Here is a 23748-nt window from a genome sequence, read left to right on the forward strand (position 1 = left end):
CGCAACTCATGACGAAGCTATAAAATCAAAAAATAAGAATACATGTGTTTTTGGCGGCAAGTTAACAATTATTTTTTGCTCGAAAATTTATCTTCAAAGGTATAAATACATAGGAGGTCGATTTTTTGGTAGAAAATAGATTGTTAACTTGCCGCCAAAAACACATGTATTCTTATTTTTTTATTTTATAGCTTCGTCATGAGTTGCGGCTGGTTTATAATTGACTAAATGGCTCTAATCCTGATTGCTCTGGTTGAGAATTTTAGGAGCCACTTTTGGCCAAAAAATAAAGACCGCTAGATGGCGCTGATCCCAATAATTATTACAACTTACAGTAGAGCCATGTTATCAGTTATAAACCAGCCGCAACTACTCTTTGAGATAGAAGATAAAAACTTGACACTGTTTGTGCTGTTTGCGGCAAGTCAACAATTTATCTTTTACCCGAAAATCTATGTTCAAAAGTATAAATACATAGGAAGTCGATTTTCGGGTAAAAGATAAGTTGTAAAGGTTCAAGATCAATTGTAAACATTCAATCGTTTTGGAAGGATACGGTCCTTAAAGATATTTGCCTCGCTTTCAAAATTTTTTTTCGTGTATTCACACAAGAGGCGCCTTTAATTCGCTGCGTGATTGGTCGATTGACCACGTGGTTTGTTTGGCGGGGTTTTCAAATATTTGAATACACCGAATAGTCGCTAAAACCATATTAAAATGCTATAGAGTGACAGTACTCGGCTTATTTGTTAATTTACGTAAAAAGTTATATATATAAACTCATGATATTGTACAGGTAAGATGTAGCAGAGTTGTTTGCAGAAATGAAAAATTATGTGTCATGTTGAGTAACAAAACGTGGAAATATTAACCATTCATGATTATAAAAGTCGTGTCAGTAACATCATATGTGGATCGGAGGAAGGGCGACCAAAATATCTTTGAATATAATAACCACACAGATCTCATTTGGCCAAGGACAAGGGGAAAGAAGAAGATCGATGGAACGTAACGTGTAGCCTCCTCATCTCTGTCCTAAAGTCATTGTTGATGAATCATTTCTGCTTCGTCGTTCGTCCATCCATGTAAACTTATAATACTTAACCATTCGGAGTCTACTCTTAAGTTCACACAGTCGCTTTGCCCTTTTACATATTAAGTATATTTTGTCGCATACACCGATTGGTGTTTTTACTTTTCTCAATACTCAAAGACACGCTCGGACAAATATAATCAGCGAATATCCTGCCAACACACAAAGAGGTAAAAAAAAATCGGATTATTGTATTAATAGCGCTCCGCATATCCTGACCGATGATTCGAAAGATCATTCGAAATGCAGCTTGAGAAGATGGGATTTGAAGAAAAAAAATTCTGAAACGAAGGAAAAACAATTTTATATCTTTAGTGTTTATATGTATATTGTATTGAAAAGTAATTGTTGATTAATTTATACTCTATGTATGTTTTGAAATACTTAAATATTTAAAGTAAAAATATATTCTGGGCTGCAAGTGATCGATCGTGTCATTTTGACATCAGAGCCACTCTTTTGAGTGATGAATCTCCATCATTAATTATTTTCCTTTTTTTCTGTTTAAAAATTTATTTTACAAAATTAGTACAATTTTTTTTTTTTTAATTAATAAAGTGTAATCAATACATTTAGTAACAAAGAATGTTGTGTACCATAAAACAATACATGTTATTACACAATACGTGTTGCTTAACCAATTTTTTTTTTTTTTTTTTATCATGCGTATAATATGTCACATCGTTTGTTTATTTGTATAAATAAAATACGGAAGAGAATGAACGCCCTTTGCGTATAAAATTTCAAACAACGTCCTGTGAGAGCCAATAAAAGTTTTTCTGAATTTTCATTCTTCGAAATCTTTCGGCTTGTAAAATACTGTCAAACCAGAAGAAGGAAAAGAGAAATTTTATTGCTCTCGAGACAATTGAACTCTACGGAAATATACCAAGCTGCTAATCTCCAACTCTCACCTCTCGTCTCATACACTTATATATACATATATGTGCTTCTCGAACTTTTTCATGCTCTTCCTGGTATAATTCACGGAGTTTGGATTTTCGGAATATAAAACTGCGAGGCGTAACACCTTTAACTTGATAATAATAATTTCCAGTCTTTTCTGGCAAGTAGTACTTTGATGCCCTGGACAATATGTCATTGCGTTAAAAGTAGGGGAATTACTCGAACGTCGTTTTTACAAACACCCACCCAGTCTTTATCTTCGCGGTGCCTGTGTACATTATAAATTGTCCATAATTAATAAATTAAACCGAAAACAGCATCGGTGTCGAATCAAGGGAAAATGGAAAACAATTTGAAATAAATGCCGCGCGTTCAGTCGAAAAGTTGTTGCAAATAAAAAATACCAGTAAGTATTTATTAATAATGATGCAAGTAACGCAGAATTGCTTTGTTTCCCCTTAAATTATCGAATTACAAAAAGTACTTTTTTTTTAAATGCCCACACTTACATAAGATATACATATATGCCGTTTTCTCAACAGAAATCCAATTAGAACACGAGTAATCATGGATACTCGTCTCGAAGGACCACTTCACTTTGCAGTCGTCTTTGGGACTATAGGCGACGTTCGCGATATTTTGAAGAGGTAATTTTCATGAAAAAAAGAAAAAGAAAAGAAAAGCTAATTTTTTCCTACCAATCCACCAGAGATCCGTCCAGTGTCAACGATTGGAATTTATTTTTCAAAACACCTTTGGATTTGATCTGCAAAGACAACTTGACCGTAGACAAATTGCCAATGATAGAACTGCTCATCAGTTACGGAGCGAATGTTAATTTTCATGGCCATACCAACGTACAACCAGTACTGCACACGGCAATCAATGCAAACAAGGTAACACGAGGATTAAACAATAATGAAGAAAATTGAAATGATTTATTTTTGTTTTTGTTTTTTTGTTGCTTCAACACAAAGATCGACATGGTGAGATATCTTCTGGAAAACAAAGCCGATCCAAACATCATGGGTTATGATAATTTCACGGCTTTGCATTGCGCGTTGGACGCGAGACGCGAAAATATTGTAGAGCTGCTATTGGAATACAACGCCGACCCCAACATCGTTGATTTGAGTGGTAAGACAGCACTGGATCGAGCGGTTAATCTTGGAGTAATCAAGTGTGCGAAGATACTCTTGGAATACGGGTAAGGCACAAGTTAATTTATACCTGTTGTACTTCGATGGTGACATTGATGCGTTCCACAGGGCGAAGAGCAAAAACATCTACAAGCGCCTGATGGCTGCGTGTACCTTGAGAAAAAAAGAGAGCCAGGGGGACGAACCGCTGGTGGAGCTGTTACTGAGTCGCGCCGCCGAAGTGGACATCCACGGGAAATTCTCGCTCCTGGCCCTGATGCACTACGCGCACCACTCATTCAGTTTTCATTCGCACGAGGACAACGAAAAATGCTTCCTCATGGATTTCCTGCACAGTCGAGGCGTCCGTAAGTACGACGTAGAAAGGTTTTACGGTGATCTAAGGGGAATGGAGCATGAAAAATGGATTCGAAACTTCATCAAGAGTGGACGGGTCAACGACGTCGATCCTTTTGGCAAGACTCCGCTGCACATGGTGCTCACTTCGCCGTCGAGCTATTACGAACATACTTTTTACGAGATTGTTGGCGCGCTCATTGACAACGGTAATTTATTGCATTTTCATTCGACGACTTGTATATTTGTATGAAACAAAAATATATATAACGCCCATTGTCACGAATGCATTGTTTTTTTTTACAGGTGCCGATGTACGTGCTAGTGACTGTTTGAACCGCAGTCCGTTGGCTCGGGTTTGGACTTTTCCTGACAAACAGAACTTGATAGAAATGATGCTGGAAAAAAGCACAAATGTTGACTACGAGACGAACGTCAAAAGGTCAGCTCCCGTAAACTGTCCTTTGTTACTTCGCAATCGGTACGAAGTACAGCTGTTGGAGCTCGAAGCTGCCATTGATGCCGGTTGCCGACCTTCGACCATCGAGCGCTTGCTCGACGAGCTCGAAGTCACCGAGGCAAACGAGCACTGTTCTCAAACTGTCAACCAACTGCTGGATCGAGCCATCTACGAAAAAAACAGCTACGCCCTTCACCTGCTCTTCCAGGCTGGCCTTCGATCGGACAGGTTAGCCACACGCCATGCTTTCAATGATTAAATTTTACATTTTTATTACTTTTGTTTGTTTCCTTTTATTTTTCAACAGGCGTTTTACAAGGATTGTGCTTAACGATCGTTACGGAGACCCGTTCAAAGCAATGTGCTTGTTGTGGGAATACGATGGCGTCACATCTTACGATGCAACGATCATTACTTACAAAGGAGGAGACAGTGAGCGCATTAAACTACAGTACCTGTTTATTTTTAATTATGTCATACACGAGAGATTGAACAAGTTGTGCGTGGACTTGATCCCGGCTCGAGGGCTTTTCAAATTACGCCGACGATTTTCGAAGATTCCCTCGATTTGTAACGACAAACTGGACGAGTTGAAGGACGCCGCGGTCACAAACGAGATGTCCATGTACGACATCGTGACGATGCCGCTCGATCGAGTTGTGAGGCTGTTGCACGACAAAAAGAATTTCGAGGCTTGTGAAAAATTGTCGGTGTCGTTCGAGGAAAAAAAAGGGTTGAGGTATTACGAGCACGCGATCAAGTTTCGCGTTGGTCTGGCGATCGAAAGGGTGAGGACTTGGAACGCTGCGAGGAATATTATTGACGAAGCTCTCGAGGGTGCTTTGGCGACGACGAGTTTTGAACGCCTACCCGACGAAATTATGGAAAATATTTTGTCCTACCTTGGTTTTCGAGAATTGGCGAGGATCACGAAAATCGATGATATTGTCCAAGTCATGTACCACGTGCCGTTGTGTTCGACGGTTGTGACGGTACCCGCGAGCACCCCCGCTCGAACCGGTAGCTTTTACGAGGTACTCTACGGTGTTTTTCGTGAGTTGCTGTCGCTGTTACGGCTCACGTGAGCTCTTTTTTCTTTTCGATTTTCATCAGACCCTTTTATTTTATTCTAACAAAAAAAAATAGACAAAGCGATACTTTTGTTATTAAGTATCATTCAGCGATTTCTACAATTAGCTAATGTGGATCATCAATTGACGTGTGTGTAATGTCTCCATTCGAAGACATGATTCGTTATTGTTAACGGTGACACTGGCCCCGCTGCGTTCGCACTTCTATACACGATACCGCGTATACTAATGTAAACAATGTGACGACAATTAATTTGATGTAAAAAATCATCCAATGTTAGTTAGAACTTTTTTTGGGATGAAAGTTTTAATGAAATAAAAAATTTTAATGTACAAATTATTTATTTGTACTTCAATGAAATCGGTGCACAAAATGCAGTTCATCGGTATCAGTCTTGTGCGTTAAAATTTATTTAATATCAGTAAACGCGCCTAACACTGGAAAACGTGCTTGAAATTATTGGAAATTTTCAAGCCATTATTTTATAATACACAGAATCATCTTTTTATATCACGCGATAAAATTCAGTTCAAACTTGCTTGAAATATCCCCACTCTTACTCATGATCGCGCCAGAAAAACAAAGCGATTTTTACTCTTTCATTTTATGTGTATCGCGTACGTATGTTCATTGAGGGCGAAAAGGGCAATTTTACGCCCGATAAATTACTTTTGTGGCCCGGAGGGTCGGAAAGTACGTATTTTACTGCCCGTGAGCAAAAAGCGCCGAAAGCTCCTACAGTCGATCCCAAACGATCGCAGCGAGCCGGCCGAAGCCGACTGCTACTTTTAGCGACTAACTCACTTTATATAAGCATTGTCCGCTCACGGGAGAGGGGGAAGGGTCCCCTCCTCCAGTGAGATTCCACTACATTTTTACACCCTGCACACTGACTCGCTCTCTCCTTTATCAGTTTATCAATATCTTCTTGGTCGCCAATCAAGTTTAATTATTACGTTAATATAAAAATTTAGTTGCACTGAATTCATTGTACTAGACTAAATTTTTCATTGTGTTTTCGTTATCAACTGAAAAATATGCCTTTGCGATCTTTTTTTGTAGAAATAAACGTGTGTGATATATGTATAACGTATTAATAAATGTTTTAACAATACTCGGTCAATGTAAAATAATTAAACACAATTCTTTTGATTTTCTAAATTTTACTAACAAAAACATATGTGTGTGTATACAACTCTGTTAAAAATCGTTAAAGATAGCGTACAAACAATTTTATTCAACAAACAATCAACAAAGGCAAAAACGACATTTTAAATCAAACTTGGAAGTTCTGCTGTCGCATTAATGATACAAGGAGGAATAAACCTCACGTATCTTATGGTATTCCTTATATTTATGTAAGTCGACGAGATGGTTGTGAAGATACCTATGATCACCACGCAGTATCCAAACCAATCGCTTAAATCTGGCACACCCCAAAACTTTCTTGGTGCTCTATTCATCCTCCCTTCGAGTCTTCTAAATGAAAGAAAAAAAAAAATTCCTTGTATATACACATTTTTTTTGTAATCTCATGCATAGTGTCACGAAGACGTTTTCATTGTAAATACGTTTGATTTTGCACCGAAAGATGATCGGTATGCGTCATCGCTGGGAGACTTTCGCTTCTCGGCCCATCAAGGGGTTTCGTCGTTATGCTGCCGTACTCGGTGGACAATTGGATTTCGTCCTCGATCGTTTCCATCTCACCATCGTAGTAAATAAACGAATAGCCATCATTCTTGTCTTCGTCTCCGTTGCGAAAACCATAATGAGTCGATCTGTAAATTTTTTTTTACGTAAAAAAAATAATTTAAAAAATCGGTAATTTTTGTTAAAAAAAAAAAAAAAAAAAATCTCGGCACTGAGTAAGTGTATATTATTTACTTCGTTATAATGTAGGGAAAATGTCTCAGTTACCTGGAGTGCGCCCGTGGGTCGGACAGAAACTCATCGGATTTTGGATGGTGCTCGGGGCCGGAGCATAGGAATCCAGGGGCCGAAGATCGGCGTGGATTGCCGGTGACTCGCAGGCGCGCCTTAGCTCGCGCGTACATCAGCGGCGGCAGTATGAAGACGAGGGGGCCCGTGAGGGTGCCGCCAATCAGGGACATGACTATGTCGAAGCGCGGCACGGACTCGCCCACCGCCACGGCCAGGAATACGACTGCCGAGCGCAGCGCGCACCGCCGCCATCCGAACGCTGTGGACAGTCAATATTGCAGGCTTTAACACTTGAAACGACTCAATTTTTTTCTGAGCCAAAAAAATACAATAAATAGAAATCGTTATTAAGAATCGGTTGGCAAAGAGTTACAACAAACATACGAATCCATTGTGATCGGGCCATCGTCACTAAGTTTAAAAAAAAAGAAACCGTTCTATTTATCATCGTAGCTCCCTCTACCGAATATACATATCTACATAAATATACTTTCTCCATCAACTTCATAGAAAAATAACAATGATGCTATACTTTTGTTTTATATCTTATTACAGTGTCCTCTACTCTACTCTTGAGAGTGAAGTGAAAAACTCCCAGTGCCATTTCTGCACTGAAAGTAGAAAAAAAAAAGAGTAATTTTACATTGTCTTGTAGGAATATACCAAGGGTGACGTTAATTTGCCGTGGGGAACGATGGCCTATACTCTCTTTCCACGCGTTTGAGCGTAAGCTCTTCTCGAGAGACCGATCGGTAGACTTGTCCCTTCCATTCCGAATTTACGCGTTAAATTTTGCGCCTTTCAGGGGACACTGCACTGGAGAATTGTGTAAAAATGATGCGAGGGATCGCACCCTGACTCACATCTCCGCACGTGTAGCTGATCCTCGAGGTGCTGGAAGAGGGCCGAGTGTCCTATGGCACTGGACAGGCAGAGCTGGAGAGCGGCCAGTAGAATGGCCACTTGAATGGTCCAGCCCGGCGGAACGATCTCCAGCACGTTGGCGGTCGCGCTGCCACCGTAACGCCAGACCACGAGACCCGTCGTTATGCCGAATGATGCGACTATGGCTACATATACGCGAAGAAACGACGGAGATTTACTATTGTTTAATTTTGTTTGGTTTACGCAAGTTAAAAAAAAAAAGGATAATCCAAATGCCCACAAGTGTAATGTTATGGGTAAAAAATAAATTAAAGGGGTAAAAATCTTGTTGCGCGTGTCACGCGACAGATTCGATGTAACAACGTCCATGTTGCGTTAAGATGTGTGTGATTCGACACGTTAATAGATAGGAGTTAGAAAAAGTGTTAGCTGTAATTTCGTATGTTCACAAGTATTGGGAAAAATAAAAAAGATCGTATTTCCCGCCACTAACTGAGAAAAGAGAAGACAATGGCTCTGTTGATGTCCTTTGGTCTTTTCATGTCCACTTGAATGGTCATGAGAGTCGGATGAACGTCGAATTGAAATGCCAGCATGCCGTACCTTGAAATCGTTCATGTGTATTATTCATGACACTGCAATAGATCAAAATAGCAAAAGACATCGATAAATGTGGATAATTTATTTATATACCCTGAAATGAATTGTTCCCACGAGGGAGAGCTCGGAATCGGTTCGACATCCGAACTTCTGCGATCATTCAAAATCGACCACCATATCAGCAGAGTAGCTACGGAGATCGTCGACGTAGAGAAAGTCGTCAGCCACCTCATGGCGGAAACAAAAGCAAAAAATCACTAATTAAAGTTAAAAAAAAAAAAAAAAGGAAAGTATTAAAGCCAATGATTATCTAATCCAATGTATATATTGCTCTGTGACTCTCGATGTATACATGCAGCGTTCACTTTCTACATGTACACTTACTCACTTCATGTCTCGTGGGCTTCCGAGCCACATGACCGGGCACAGCAGTACCCCGACCACAAGCAGCCAGTAACAAAAGGACAGGTTGAAATTACTTTCCGACACCTTGAGACCGAATAGTTGCAAATTTTGCGAGGCTGTGTTGAAAACATTGATATGTGTACCTTTTATGAAAAAGCTATGGAAAACCAGATGAGTGTTCTTTTTTTTACGTACCTACCAACAAATTGGGCACTCCGCCGCCGAAAATACTCAAGTCGAGCAGGGCTGCAACCACCAAGCTCGCCGATCGTCCCAAAGTCAATTCCGTGACAGCGGCCATTGGGTACCTTTTCATCGAATTTCATCGTTACATATTTACACCCACGCAGTTGCCGGCGATAAAAAAAAAGGGGTATTAACTTGCCGATTTTTCCGAGTAATACTCGGATCGATGCTCGTAGCTAGGTTCCAGGATTTACCCACCAGCACGGCCGTGTAGATCTGTATCGTGCCCACGACGACCACCAATGGGATTCCGAGCAAGCCTGTTTTAAAAATCAACGGAATATACATATCATCGAGTCTTAATTGTTTTTTAAACCCCCTCCCCCCGTTCCATTGATCATAACTATTAAAGGGAAACTTTTTCTCGTAGCTAAAAATCGTTACAATAATATACATGACAATGAGAAAAACCTCCGATAGTCCCTTTCAGATGCCCGTGAAAAAAAAACTCCGAAACTAAATTATATACAAGTAGGTGTAGAAAAATCGAGTTTTTCAACGAACAAACAATAGATAGAATCGATCGGATTAGATTTAAAATAGGCACGCACCCGTCAACTTATAGTATCTAGTTTCACAATTATATCCACACGTATATACTATGGCAAATATGATACACTTGTTTAGGTCTCTCGTTACAATTTTACACGTATGCATGGAAATGAATGTCTCTGTGCCGCAGTTACCGATTTCTTCTACACGCAAACCCGGGAAAACAGGGGGAAGGATCGGCAACGAACTCTCACCACACTGGACGATGGCACCTGGCAGGGCGATTATCGGAAAAACCCCGAATATATCGACGATGCAGAGGCTGGCGAACAAAAGGGACAACCCGGACCTCCGGTTATTGCGCTGCAGCAGCGGGACGCCGCTCTCCCGCGGGTAACTCATTACGAGGCGATTGTTTTATTCTCCGTGGATCGACTAGACTCTTGGTGATGCTGCTACCTACTGATTTCGCGCTCCACGCGTTAATGTTTTTGTTTTACCTGTGCAAAGCGCGAGTGTATGTTGTAATATTAGCCAAGGTAGGGAGAGAGTGAATTAATAAAACTCCTCGGGGGTAACTTGATAAACTTTTGCGTCATGTAATACATACGTGTTATGTGTGCCTTACTCCGTATACCTACCTACTTTGCGTCTATCGGTCACTGTGCACCAAATACAGGTATATACGGAAGACCCGCAAGTGTCTCCCTATTTTCTCTCTCTCTCTCTCTCTCTCTCAGCGTGAGCTTTTCTTGGCCTTTTTTTTTCCTCGGGTGTAATGTACCCACCAGGAAGTTGACTTTTGCTTTTACTTGGATTTATATAGATCCCCTCGTGTGGGGCTTGGCTGACACTGTTTATTTGTTTATCGATCGATGCATGTCGTGATTTAGCGGAAATGAGGTTTTTTTTAAAATAAATACAGTTATGTATGGATTGGTTTTTTTGAGTTTTCAATTTTTTATTTTATAAATATATACTTTTAATTTTTACATAAATTTTTAAGTAGAAAGCTTAAATGCTAAGAAGGGGCGTGAAATTGGGATTAACAAAAAAAACAATTTATTTTAACGAACCCAATATCACCACTGAGACTACGAAAAAGTATACATATATTACCTGATGCGTTTGCCACAGGTAAATAAACCAGACACGCATCCAAACACGGAAATTTCATTTTTATAAATTTTTCGCTTGTTACACAGTACTCAAAATCATACATTAGTTTTACACTAATCTTTGTGTTTTTTTCTTATTTTCTTTCTTTTATTGAAGCTGCACGTTTTGCAGTTTTTTTAATCATCTAAAAATAACAGCTCTTATTATTACGTGAAAAATTTCAACTTATGAATCAAAGTGTTATCTTTTATTAATTTTTTTTTTCAACATCGTGCGAGTGTTGCATTGATTTTCATGTAAGAGTTAAAAAGTAAAAAAGTAATAGTGATAACTATAAACTAAAATCTATTATTATTTTTTTTTTCTATTAAAATGTCACACCAGTCCTTTGTACAAAACAAAATTTTAAACAGAAATCAAATAAATGAATAAGGTAGTGGTGTACACTAGTAAGACATATAGCAAGTAGCTCTAAAAAAATTGCTACAAAGAAATCAAGTCCAACGGTTTATCATCCCAAAAAAATTATTTCTACGATTATTCCTATGGATGAGTTTCTTTCGGACTAAAAAAAAATATTCCAAGCAATTTGTATAAATGTGAATTTATTTCCTTAAAAAAATTAAATACTAAGTATTTAAGTTTCATCTGTATCGTATCCGGGTACTTGAGGCGAATACGCTGGACTCGTGGGCGAGTAGCTCGGTGATGTTGGCGAGTACGAGGGTGATGTAGGTGAGTACGACGGCGAAGTGGGTGAGTAACTGTGACTCGTCGGCGAGTAAGTTGGACTCGTAGGTGAGTACTTGGTGCTGGTCGGCGAGTAAGTGGGACTCGTCGGCGAGTAGTTTGGACTACTTGGCGAGTACTTGGTGCTGCTGCCACTGTGCTGAGGCGAGCTCGGCGAGTACGACGGTGAAGTCGGCGAATACGAGGGCGAAGTGGGCGAGTAGCTGGGCGACGTCGGCGAGTACGTCGGACTCGCGGGCGTGTACTGCGGCGAGGTGCCGGCGAACGAGGGCGAGGTGGGTGAGTAGCTCTGCGACATTGGAGAGTACTTGGGCGAAGATGGCGAGTACGAGGGTGACGCGGGCGAGTACTGGGGCGATGAGGGAGAATATGAAGGTGACGTGGGTGAGTATGAGGGTGAGGCTGGGGTATAACTCGGTGAAGTGGGTGAGTAACTGGGCGAGGTCGGAGAGTAACTCGGCGACGTGGGCGAGTAACTTGGCGAGGTAGGGGAGTAGCTGGGCGACGTTGGTGAATAGCTGGGCGATGTTGGTGAGTAACTCGGACTAGTGGGCGAGTAAGAAGGTGACGTTGGCGAGTAACTAGGTGAAGTTGGTGAGTAACTCGGCGAAGTTGGCGAGTAAGAGGGCGAAGTGGGTGAGTAAGACGGTGAGGTGGGTGAATAACTCGGCGAGGTTGGCGAGTAGCTCGGTGATGTCGGTGAGTACGAGGGTGAAGTGGGCGAGTACGACGGAGAAGTCGGCGAGTAGTTTGGACTCGTCGGCGAGTACGTCGGACTGGTTGGCGAGTAGTTTGGACTAGATGGAGTCATACTCGGTGAGGTGGGCAAGTAGGCTGGACTCGTGGGCGAGTAGCTGGGCGACGCGTTACCAGCCGGCGACATTGGGAAGGGGCTCATGCTTGGCCCTGGACTGCCTGGGCTTCCCGGCTGTGGAGAGTAGGCTGAATATGCCGGCGACAGTCCCGAAGCGTCGGATTGACCGGACGGTGAAAAGCAAGCACCTCCGGGCGTCATGCCACTGCCGATGCTCGGCGACATACTTGCTGACCCATAACCAGGTGTTGCTCCCAACCACGGGGTCATTTGTGGACTCATGCTCGGGGTGCTCACGTTGCCAAAGAACATTCCCGTGCCACCCATGATGTTCGCGCCCACAGCCATTGGGATCTCGATACCCTGTTTGCACATTTCGGCGTCGAGGATCAGGTCGAAGCAGCCAGTGCCGATACGAGGCAGTTGGCCCATAATAATGTTCTCTGACACACCACGCATGGGATCGACCTCGGCGTGCGAGGCCGCGTCCAGCAGCACGTCGACCGTTTCTTCGAAGGAGCACCTCATGAGGGCTCCGGTGTCCTGTCTGTTGATACCGTGACGTGTGATGGCCATGAGATGACCTTTGGCAGTCATAACGTCGCAAAGCAAGGCCAAGTGCCGGTAGTTCACGTAAAGACCGTAGAATTGAAGCACGGCGTTCATTTCTTTCTCGACGGATTTTCGCACAGCCTCTATGCCCAACACTCCAAAGATCTCGCAAATGTCGTTTGAGAATGTCCTCACTGGGTCAACGTCGCGCTCACTCAGCACTTTCATGAGACTCGTGCCGTCAGTTTCCAGCAGCCACTCGGCAATGGCTTTGAACTCGCCGGTATCCGTGATGACCATCTTCTTTTTGGAGTCCGTCTGTGGCAAGTGCATGTATACCTTGCTAATAGCCTCGATACCCTGCAACGTCATATCACTGAGCATATTCGCCTCTATGCATCGCAGGAACATATCGTCGTCCATCTTGTCCACCGATTCCTCGATATCTGCCGTGTCCGTGAACTTGTTCTCTTCGCTGTTCATTATGCGTATTCGCAGGACCAGTTTCTCGGCATTGTCGTCGTTGAATATGCAGTTCAGGTCATCGCCAAAACCAGCGTTTATCTTCTCGGCGATTTGTTCCATGGTCATTTTCTTATCTGTCATGCGCTTGCGATCGAGCTCGATACGCAGCAGCCAGGGCGATATTTTCGTCGGATCAAAGTCCGGCATTTCGTAGTATACGTTGACGAACTCCTGATCCTCCACGATGACGGTGTTTTGTGGCTCCGGATCGTAGTAGATCGCGGTGTTGGCTGTCACCTTTTTCAGAGTCGTGTGCTCGAGTCGGCACAAAACGTTCTTGGCCTTCTCGGCGTCTCTGGCTGCAGCACCCGTCAAAAAAACCGTGAGGGAAGGAGCCTTGGGCTTTTTACTGATATTAATGATTTCCTTCAATCTGGGCACACCCAGGGTTACGTTCTTCGACGACACACCAGCAAAATGGAAAGTATTCAGGGTCATTTGGGTGGCAGGTTCACCAAGAGACTGAGCAGCCAAGGCACCAACCATCTCACCAGGCGAGCACTGGGCTTGCTGGAATCTCGTCTCGATTTCTCCGATGAGCCACTCAAATGCCTCACTGGACAGCCTAAAATCTTCGGACACGCATTTTGTGCAGAGGGTGGAGCGCACAAGGCACTGGAACAGCAGAGTTGCGTTCTCGTTGGCCTGTTTGCTAAGGCGATCCTCGCCAGCTACTATAATACATTTTTCCAAAAGATCTCTCACGCCCTGGATAACTCTCATTGGACTCAAATCTGTGGGTGCTCGCTTGTTGATGTGGAAGATTTTTTGCACGTTCCATATCATACGCTGTAAATTGCAGGGCAATACAACCTTATTTTCACCACTAGGGAAGATCTCGCGAAGCGCCGATCTGTCCTTGTTCAGTTGTTCCCACTCGCGTTCTGAAATAACAAATAAGGGTAGATTATTTTTTTTATCCAGTAAAGTTTATAAATCAAATTTTTGAATCATCAAACAGTTTTGCACACGATTTCTTACCTAGTTCTGAAATAACTTCACCGGATCCCATCATCTCACGCACGATATCTTCGTTGAAGATTTTCCTCAGGTATCTTTCGTTGCTCGGATCGAACTTGAACTTCTTTTCGAAAGTCTTGTTACTAAGCTTGATAGAAGACAGAGTTTGGAATTCTACGGTTTCACCGCAGAGCCCGTCCTCGCCGTAACGCAGCTGGATGAGCTGGCCGACGGAATTTCTCACGGTGCCGTCGTAGTGCACCATAACGGACTCCATAGCCTTTATCAGACGACGCTGGATGTAACCGGTTTCAGCGGTCTTTACGGCAGTATCGATAAGACCCTCACGACCTCCCATAGCGTGGAAGTAGAACTCGGATGGTGTGAGACCGGCAAGGTACGAGTTCTCGACGAAGCCACGAGACTCGGGACCGTAATCGTCTTTGATAAAGTGGGGCAGCGTGCGCTTGCGGAAGCCGTAGGGTATACGCTTACCCTCGACGTTCTGTTGTCCTACACAGGCAATAACCTGAGAAATGTTAATATTGGATCCCTTGGAACCTGTAAATACCAAGTGTATTAGATTGGGCTAAAACTTTTAAATTGCGATGAAATAATACAACAGTAACAAACCTGAAACGACCATAGCCTTTAGATTGTTGTACTCGGTCAACGATTTTTTAGCAGAGCCACCAGTCTTGTCACGAGCGTCATTTAGGATTCTGTTTACTTGATTTTCAAAGGTCTGCCTGAGCGTATTACCAGGTGTCGGCTCGAGCTCCATATTGTGAGCTTTTTGAATAACTTCTATGACGTCTTGTTTGGCTTTCCTGATGGACTCCTGGATTTCAAAGTAGGTCTGAGGATCGGCAATTGTGTCTCCAATACCGATCGAGTGACCCTCGAGCAGAAGCCAGGTATTGATCACAGTCTGAATGTTACCGTAGAATCTGCCGCAAACCTCGTGACCAAGCTCCAACATGCATATGTGTAGCAGCGAACCCGTTGAGGCTCCCAGCGTTTTTTTACACAGGATACCCATGATGAGTTCACCGTGCTCTACAATGACTTTCGTGTCACCGGGAGATATCCACTTGTAGGGACCGTCGTCCTCGTCGTCCGGATGGGTGCTGTGTGTACGCGTCATGTTGACGTTGCCGGGAATGATCAACGAGAATATTTGTTTGCCCGTCCACAAGAGCTTTGGCTTTAGGATGCAGGGCTGCGGCATTTTTCCGTCCCAGCTGGGTAAGAACATGAGAATGTTCATCATTTGTTCTTTCTCTATAAAGACGTCTCGTTTCGTCATTTTTCTGACGGCCGTAAGCGTGTCTTGCACAATACCTGAGAGAGAGAGAGAGAGAGAGAAAAAAAAACAATATATTTAAGCTTAATCTACTGCATTAGTACAAATATTGTGTGTCAGTAACGTACCCATGACGGGCTTATTAGCTTGAGGAGTGATAATTTGTCGAGGGGTAATGTGAATGTTTTCCACCTCGGCACGGGTTTCCATGGATTGAGGAACGTGCAAATTCATCTCGTCACCGTCGAAATCTGCATTGTACGGAGACGTGCAGCTGAGATTCATACGAAATGTACTCCAGGGCAGTACCTTAACTCTGTGGCCCATCATACTCATTTTGTGAAGAGTGGGCTGAAAAAACAATCAATAAATAAAACTGAAACATGATACACAACTCTGAATATTGTACACAAAGAGTACACACCTGTCGGTTGAAAATAACTAAATCGCCATCCCTAATATGTCTCTCGACCTTGTAACCGCATTGCAAGTGCAGATCCGACGGTTTGGGGTGGAACCTCAAATCAATACGATCTCCGTTGTCGCGTATAATATACTTAGCGCCAGGGTAGCGAGTGTTTCCCCTACGTACGAGCTCCTGCATTTTGTCGATGTTGAAGGGTGTGACGATTTCAGGAAAAGTCAAGTTCTGAGCTATACTGCGTGGCACGCCAACTTGATCGATTCGCAGGTTCGGATCGGGCGTGATGACCGTTCGTGCCGAAAAGTCGACACGCTTGCCCATAAGGTTTCCACGAATACGACCTTCCTTTCCTTTCAGACGGGCTTTGATGGATTTCAGCGGTTTGCCGGACTTCTGCATGGCCTTGGGCATACCGGGCATGTCGTTGTCGACGAGCGTGGCTACGTGGAACTGCAGCATTTTTATGTTCTCGCATATCACGTGAGCCGCTGCGCCACCCTGCTCGTTCCTCAGTAGCTCGTTATTTGATTTGATAATGTCGGAGAGCTTGTGCGTCAAATCGTCCTGATTTTTGGCCGAGCCGTACATGACAACAGCCGGACGGACGGATAATGGGGGCACTGGCAGTACGGTGATAATCATCCAGTCAGGTCGCGCGAATTTTGGATCCATTCCAAGGATGAAGGATTCCTCGTCGGTTATGTGTTTCAGGATTTCATAGGCACGTTCAGCCGTGAGAACGATCTTTTTTTCCTGTGTGTCTTCGTTTACGTTCTTCCATTCGGCCGTGACATCGAGACCAGAGCGTCTAAAGTTCGGCTGGTAGTGACCACAGCCACCGTGGCTTGGCTTTTTGTTAGGATCCGGTGGTTGGCCTTCTTTCGCGATGTCCAACTCGTCGCCACCTTCGCAAATATTTTTGCTCTTGCAGAGATCGTACACGTGAGTGAGACGCTTTCGCGGCTGGCCTTTTGTTTTCATGACGATTTCTTTGATTTTTGGATTTTGCTGTAACAGAGGGATATTTTTCATTTTTATTGATAAAAAAGAAAAGATAAACACATGACTATGTTCCCTAAGTCGATCAAGAGTGAAAATACATTCTTCCAAACTTTTGGAAAAATCATATAAGTATAAAAGTACTTACCGGACTGACCAACATTTTTGAGCAAAAGAAACAAACGCATCTAAGAATCTTGATAGTTTTTGTGATAAATCCACAGTGAAAAACTGGTTTGGCTAAGTCAATATGACCGAAATGTCCAGGACATTCCGTCATGTTGCCAGCACAAGTCTGACATCGAGAGTTTCTGTCAATAACACCCTGCCTAGGATCCATGAGACCACCAAGTTTTGGGCGACCACCTTCCATGGTTTCGGCAAAGCGAATACCACCCTCTGTAACTGACATTCGGTGCTGGAAATGAAAAATTTTTTTGTTCACGTTTTATGAAAAATTGACAAAAAATGGAAAGATAATAATCAGTTAAGTATACAACATTTTTGAATGTACTATTGAAGTATGTACTTTAGGTACTTGAATATGTACATCATGATTTTTGTACATGTATCAACTGTATTATAAGTATACAATTTTTAAAACATTGATTATGACATTACTGTAAGATATGAAAGCTTTAAAATGTAGGAAAGTTATTGCATGTATTGTCGAATTGTGTAGTAATAATTCAACACTTTTACAATCATAGATTTCCAACATTTCAGTTTAAAATAAAAAGTTTACTTTCTCTGCATAGCTTAAAGTGACAAGTAGTGAAAGATTTTGGAGATACTATTTCGGTGGGTGGAGATGTGACAATACAAAAACAATAAAAGTTTGGTAAAAAAAAAAAATAAATAAAATTCAGGTATCTAATTCTGGATCATATGGTATTTGGATTTGCTAGGTCATTGCACATAAGGATGATTACACTACAGTGTGAAATTTATCTGGATAATATAATGAAATCAAATTCGCCTAAAAGAAAGTACTCATATGCAGTAAACAATCCAATTAGTTTTAGTCTACCAACGCTACTAACAAAGTTTTCCTGCTGTATGTGGTAAGTACATGAAAATACGTTAGTCGTTTATTAGTACTGATCATGGCCACGTCGGCTTTATAAAAATTCGCAAAAATTACGCGAAATAAAAGTTAGACTCCAAAACAACCCTGACTAAGGTTGAGATGATAAAAAAAATAAACAAAAACATGGGAGACACGCGCGAGCCATTGGCAAAGTGCCCGTGACCACATATCTGTCTCCAAGTACGGACACACCACACGCACACGTATATATATATATATCACACTTTTGTTACTTCCACCCATTTTTTCCAAGGCAAAAAAACACGAAGCAAAAGCCTTTAAAGGGCTACAGGCCTACGATTATCAAAAGTAGGTTGTATTGGCGAAACTCACGATTTCTTCGGGTGAGAGGATGCCGAATTGGACCCTCTTCACCGTCCTTATCGGGGCTTTCGAGTCGTTCGTAGCCATCTTGGACGAAAGACAAGAGACTTCTGTCTCTTCGTCCGTACCAGAAAGGCTTTTCTGGGCTTCTGGCTTTCTGCCGCGACCGCGGCGTTCTGATGCGCGCGGCAATGCTATATGTGTCATTTGAGCCGTCGGCGCCATCTAACGGACAATTTTTCTCCGTTCTCCGTTCTCCGTTGTCTCCATATAGATATATAAAAGCACAGAGATAGAAGGATAGAGTGCGCTAATTATACTAATGTACGTAAGGGGGAGCGATACGGTAAAAGAAAGAGATGGTTGCTGAGTGTCCTCTCCATCTCTTTCTTAGCTGAGCGCTGTGATTGGCTGAATGGCTGCTGCTCAAGGGGGTATTCTGGCCGTCAGCGGCAATTACTGACATAGGTTATTGCCTCTTGATCTTGAACATCATTCCGCAATCGTACCAGCAAGTAATTTAAGGTTGCGCTCTACGTTACCGTCAAGTCGGTAAGTCAACTACCTTGAATTAAACTGGCGCTCTGTTCCGTAATCTGGCCAGTAAAAACAGCAGACGACAGTCAACAGCGATGAAATCTTCACTTTTTTCTCTACTTTCACGTCGTCTGCTGTTTTAACTATATATATATATATATATGCACCCGCTGTGTTATCCAGCGGGTTTTCCTTAACGACGATCGATCAGAGAGAATTTATTGCAGAGTTTCTTTTGTACCGACGACAATGAAATGACAGCCGACTGTCAGTAGGACAGAGTCCGTATTGCTCGATCTTTTTACTTTTCGGAACGGAAATAGTATAGAGTTGGTAAGGTACTTGCTCTGATGTACCGACGCCAGGGTTTCGCGCCGTCCGTCCGTCGCATTAATTTAAAATTACGCAGCCTGAAACATATAAAATTTTGAATTTTGAATGATGTTGAACATGTTGAAACACTATATATATACCGAGTACCGATATACAGGCCAGCGCCAGCACCAATAGTGTCGACAGTGTCAGACTGTATACCTATGTATATTACTTCAATGTATGTCACTCAACTGCGCTCAACTTACGAAGCTCACATGTGAGATTTTCCGAGCCAGTGATTGGCTGATGGTGTGCGTATTGGTCCAGAATATATGGCAGAGCCAATCAGGACCAGGAGAAGTTCCCACATCTGCCACACTGCACTTGACCGGTTGACCCTCTGTATATACTCTCACTCTCTCTCAGCAGCAGTGATTAGACTGATGAGTAGACTCTCAGGACTCAGTAGACTATAATATAAATATCTACTCATATGCTACTCATTTCTGTCAGCATACTACACATAAGTGTGTAAATTCATTTATGATGGCCTAGTGACAGTAGTGACGTAGTGACCCTAGGCCGACACTAGGTTAGGGCATAATGGCCCTTTGCCCATAGAGGTATAAGAAGTTCTACCTCTAAGAACCTACCTCTATGCCCTTTGCCTTTCTTTCATAACGATGGTCCCGACGAAAAGTAGCAGCATTCGATTTTCCCCTTTTAAAATAATATTAGAAATCTGAATAATGATACTTTTCATCAGATTTAGTTAGTATTTGTTGTTTAACTTGCAAATGCAAATTTGCAATGATGAAAATGTGCTACTCTCTCAGCCTTTCATCTCTGAAGAGTTTGAAGTTCCCTCTCGTAACTTTTGTTTTGTGACGTTCGTGCAAGTTTCGTCACTACATTGGAGTATTGGATTATTGGAACCTTACAAATTTCAAGCGAAAGCGGAAAGAGAGTTAAGTACTGAACTGTGATTTCTTGGGTCTTGGAATTAGGGAATTTTTAAAGCCATTTTATATAGTCAAATCGTCAAATCAAACGCTTTTTGTTATCGGAGAGCAACTTAGTGCGCGCGCGAGTAAAATTCAAAAAACGGTGTAAAACTTTAGTGAAAAATAGTTGAATGAGGTTTTGATACGTGAAAATGAACAAATATAAGTCAAACCAAATGAGATTTATTCGGTACAAGTGTATTTTTTCGCATTTTTTATAGTATGTATTATAGTGAAATTCTGTACTCAATACTTTCTTGATTTCGTGATGTTTACTGGTGTTAATTCTGCTTAACAAATATACTGAGATCAGCAAATGTTAGTGATTATGTCAAATAAGAAGCAAGAATTTGCCAAAAATTAAAATATTCCTGAAGCTGCAGTTTGCAGTCACATCCACCCCTGAGAGCAATCTGCAATTTGCATGTGTATTCAACAGGTATGAAAGATTCAGCAACTTTTTGTTTTTGATAATACTTTTCATATTCTTACAATTTCGCATCATTACCTGAATACTTACATTAATTACGATTGTAAATTCTTATCATTACGAGTCAAGAAAAAAAATAAAGGAATCATCAGAGGATCGACTTAAAAGGGTTAAGTGAAAGATAGACATGCCTAAAAAACATTTAAACGTTTTATTTCGAAAACGTTATAGTTGTATTTACAAAATGAAAGCGTCGATCGACTTCATTGCAACGTGATTATCAATGTTATATTGAAATCAACTTGAACTTCTGCTGCGTCGCTTGTGATCGTGTTTGGAATGCTTGTGTCCACTGTAACTATCCTTTGATTTGTCTCTCTTTTTTTTACGCTCCTTCTTATGCTTCTTGTGACTCTTTCGATCATCATGATCTTTTTTTCTCTCTCTAGACTTACTTCGCATTCGCTCACCATCACGTTTTCTTTCCCTTGAACGACTTCTGCTAAGCCTGTTAGACTCATCCTTAGATTCTTCATCTGGTCTCTGTTCACTGATTTTACTTTTTTTTAGTTTGCTCTCCTCTGATCTACTGCGGCGTTTCCGATCATATGAACTGTACCTTTCCTTGTTATTACGAGAATCACTTCTATCGCGCTTTCTACTCTGATGTTTGTCCCGAGATTCACGATGACCAGAATATTTACGCGAGTCTTGGACCCTTGAAGAGTTTTCATAATCATAATCTTTGTAACGACTAAAATGTTTGTAACGGTTGTAATCCTCATCGTAGTGTTTTTTAAAACTTTTGTCCCTTGAAGTGTCATAACTTTTGTGCTTTGAAGAAAACTTGGAACTCTTATCCCAGTCCACCACATCATCTTTTTGCTTATGTTTGTCATCATTAGAATAGGAATCCGAGTAGCAACTTTTGTCATCCGAAGCGTCAGGAATACCATACTTTGCTGAAATATAATCTTTATACATTTCCATTTGCTGCTCAACGACTTCCCTTAAAATTTCAGTGTGGGTTTTTTTGTTAGTATGAACTCCTCTGTATTTAGCTCGGCGCCTCTTCAAATTTCTTTCTTGCTGCAAAAGCTCCAATATGGTTGTATTTCTTTCTTCTTTTTTCCTAAAAACACAAAAAGCAGCTATAATTACAGAACTTTTTTATGATTTTGTCAAAGTAGAATAAAACTTACTCAATGTTTTCGATGTCAGTAACATCTTTGCCACTATCTGGAGCAATAGTGTTGGCAACAACATAATCGTACATTGCTCTCCTCTCGTCAACTGTAAAGTCACTCATAAGTCTGTCTGATGTCATAGGAATTAATTTTTCTTCATCACCTGTTGTTGTCACAAAAAATAGCAATTCAAAGTAAGTTTCGTCTTAATGGAGCTTTCAATACTAAGAATATTCTATTTGACAGTTTTTAGATATCTTTCTATATTCATTTATGAAACAATAAGTACATTTATTGTAGTAAAGGATATAAAAAAAGGATATAATGATTCCATGGTGTAAATAACACTCATAAGAGTCTGAAAAAATCGGAGCAGTTCAATCATGATAAGCATTGGTATTGTTGCTTTTTTTCAATAAGCAATAATATATAAAATACTATTAAAAATACCTACTAATATTCAGTTCAGGATTTTTTCTTTTTGCTTCCTGTAGTACTTTGTGTTGAAGTTCCATATCTGAAAAAAAATTGAAAAACTTACACTCAACAATGTTAGCTCCATGAAGGTAATGTTAAAGTTTTAAAGTTTAAAAGACAAAACAACGAGATGGTTATGTGTCTCAACACTACTTGCAATCAGGAATATCTTACCAAATTTAATTGTCGATTGTGACTGCAAAGGAAGTGCTGACTCTGGAAGTGGCTTGCAATCCTTAGTATATCCTAAGGTGTTCCATTCACACTGTGCAAGGTGCCTTTCCATACTTCTTTCTGGTACACGATGTCCTGAATTAAAAGGGCACATCATAAACGGTTCTCTCTAAAACAGGTTTTGAATTATTTACTTTTAGTTTAAAAAAAAAAAAGCTTTATTTATTAATAGGTTATGTTGTAACTCACATATTTGTTTATTTCATCAAAATCGTATCCATAAAAGGAGCACAACTCTTTGATTTGTTCATCAACATCTTGAGTGAATTTCTGTAGTTCCTCAATGTATTTCTGCTTTTCTTCAGGTGTTACCTCTGGTTCCTGATCCATTTTTAACTTTATTTATGCTTATACCTAAGTATTTGAAAGCTGAAAAACATCGACAAACGCACATGCATCCGTGTATGCGCGCTACCACTACCACTGACCGGAGGCCACGCCTATTTATCTACTTTAAAAAAGATTACCCCACGCTCCCCAGTGCGCGCGTTACCTTTCATTTTCATCGCCAGCCGCACCGCAAAAAGTATTTGCAATACTTCTACTTGCATAAATTGAACGACAATAAATACATTTCGTTATAGATTAGCTGTAGACATAGAAAAGTGCGTTTAAAAAATGTCCCCACGGTGTTGGATGATTTTTGTATGGACGTTTTTCGGAAGGACCACTTTTTACACATTTCGTGTACAGGAGTTCGCTAAAAGTTAACGACTTATCTTGTTGAAATTGTGTGTGAATATTGAGGGGTACATGGATACAATAAGAAAGAGAGTTGAACAAATAAAAAAAAAAATAAAAAAATGTCAAAAAACATGGTTTTTGGCCCTTGGCGAGAAAACGGTTCATCCATCTGGGCTCATTTTCGTTGGTAGATGGTAACACGTAGGGGTATAGTTACCATAATTTTATTTAAAAGATAGCTGACGAGTCTGATAATTAATAAGGTGGAAAAACATATGCAATACGTATTTTTTAGCAAAAATGATACACGGTAAGATTGGTTTGGAGAAAAAATAAGTCAGTTGTCACTTGTTTTCAACAATTTTTTACTGTTTATTAAAATTAACATAAAATAATGA

At 41.2% G+C, this 23748-nt stretch overlaps 4 protein-coding genes across 5 annotated transcripts; 1 reads left to right on the forward strand and 3 right to left on the reverse strand.

The window, feature by feature from the left end:
* The first annotated feature begins 1090 nt into the window (after positions 1 to 1090).
* LOC149373465 (uncharacterized) lies at positions 1091 to 5341 on the forward strand. The gene is made up of 7 exons (XM_089596729.1): positions 1091 to 1263; positions 2542 to 2646; positions 2709 to 2895; positions 2977 to 3206; positions 3268 to 3704; positions 3802 to 4183; positions 4263 to 5341. The coding sequence occupies exons 2-7, from the start codon at positions 2567 to 2569 to the stop codon at positions 5038 to 5040; spliced, it is 2094 nt and encodes a 697-aa protein (XP_089452855.1). The 5' UTR covers positions 1091 to 1263; positions 2542 to 2566; the 3' UTR covers positions 5041 to 5341.
* An 886-nt stretch (positions 5342 to 6227) lies between these two features.
* Positions 6228 to 10085, reverse strand: mah (solute carrier family member mahogany). Its single transcript, XM_014353723.2, has 10 exons — positions 9874 to 10085; positions 9267 to 9387; positions 9077 to 9189; positions 8865 to 8997; positions 8570 to 8704; positions 8370 to 8479; positions 7855 to 8061; positions 6968 to 7250; positions 6619 to 6828; positions 6228 to 6526 (listed from the first exon to the last, which is right to left on the reverse strand). Exons 1-10 carry the CDS (start codon positions 10019 to 10021, stop codon positions 6319 to 6321), a joined length of 1668 nt encoding a protein of 555 aa, XP_014209209.2. The 5' UTR covers positions 10022 to 10085; the 3' UTR covers positions 6228 to 6318.
* A 470-nt stretch (positions 10086 to 10555) lies between these two features.
* Positions 10556 to 18639, reverse strand: RpII215 (RNA polymerase II subunit RpII215). Its single transcript, XM_014353742.3, has 7 exons — positions 18492 to 18639; positions 17217 to 17486; positions 16070 to 17077; positions 15774 to 15996; positions 14973 to 15683; positions 14361 to 14900; positions 10556 to 14263 (listed from the first exon to the last, which is right to left on the reverse strand). The coding sequence occupies exons 1-7, from the start codon at positions 18567 to 18569 to the stop codon at positions 11376 to 11378; spliced, it is 5718 nt and encodes a 1905-aa protein (XP_014209228.1). The 5' UTR covers positions 18570 to 18639; the 3' UTR covers positions 10556 to 11375.
* A 2317-nt stretch (positions 18640 to 20956) lies between these two features.
* Positions 20957 to 23067, reverse strand: LOC106639855 (uncharacterized). 2 transcript variants are annotated; one of them, XM_014353653.2, is made up of 5 exons: positions 22856 to 23067; positions 22607 to 22775; positions 22410 to 22472; positions 21971 to 22118; positions 20957 to 21900 (listed from the first exon to the last, which is right to left on the reverse strand). In XM_014353653.2, exons 1-5 carry the CDS (start codon positions 22994 to 22996, stop codon positions 21066 to 21068), a joined length of 1356 nt encoding a protein of 451 aa, XP_014209139.2. In that variant the 5' UTR covers positions 22997 to 23067; the 3' UTR covers positions 20957 to 21065. The 2 variants fall into 2 exon arrangements, with proteins under 2 accessions (XP_014209139.2, XP_089452284.1); XM_089596158.1 differs by having other exon boundaries at positions 22607 to 22741; positions 22856 to 22910.
* Between the last annotated feature and the right edge of the window lie 681 nt (positions 23068 to 23748).

Source organism: Copidosoma floridanum, unplaced genomic scaffold, assembly GCF_036245765.1.
Source record: "Copidosoma floridanum isolate Cflo_tuat_1 unplaced genomic scaffold, Cflo_Japanese_pri ptg000030l, whole genome shotgun sequence".
Taxonomy (NCBI): Eukaryota; Metazoa; Arthropoda; class Insecta; order Hymenoptera; family Encyrtidae; genus Copidosoma; species Copidosoma floridanum.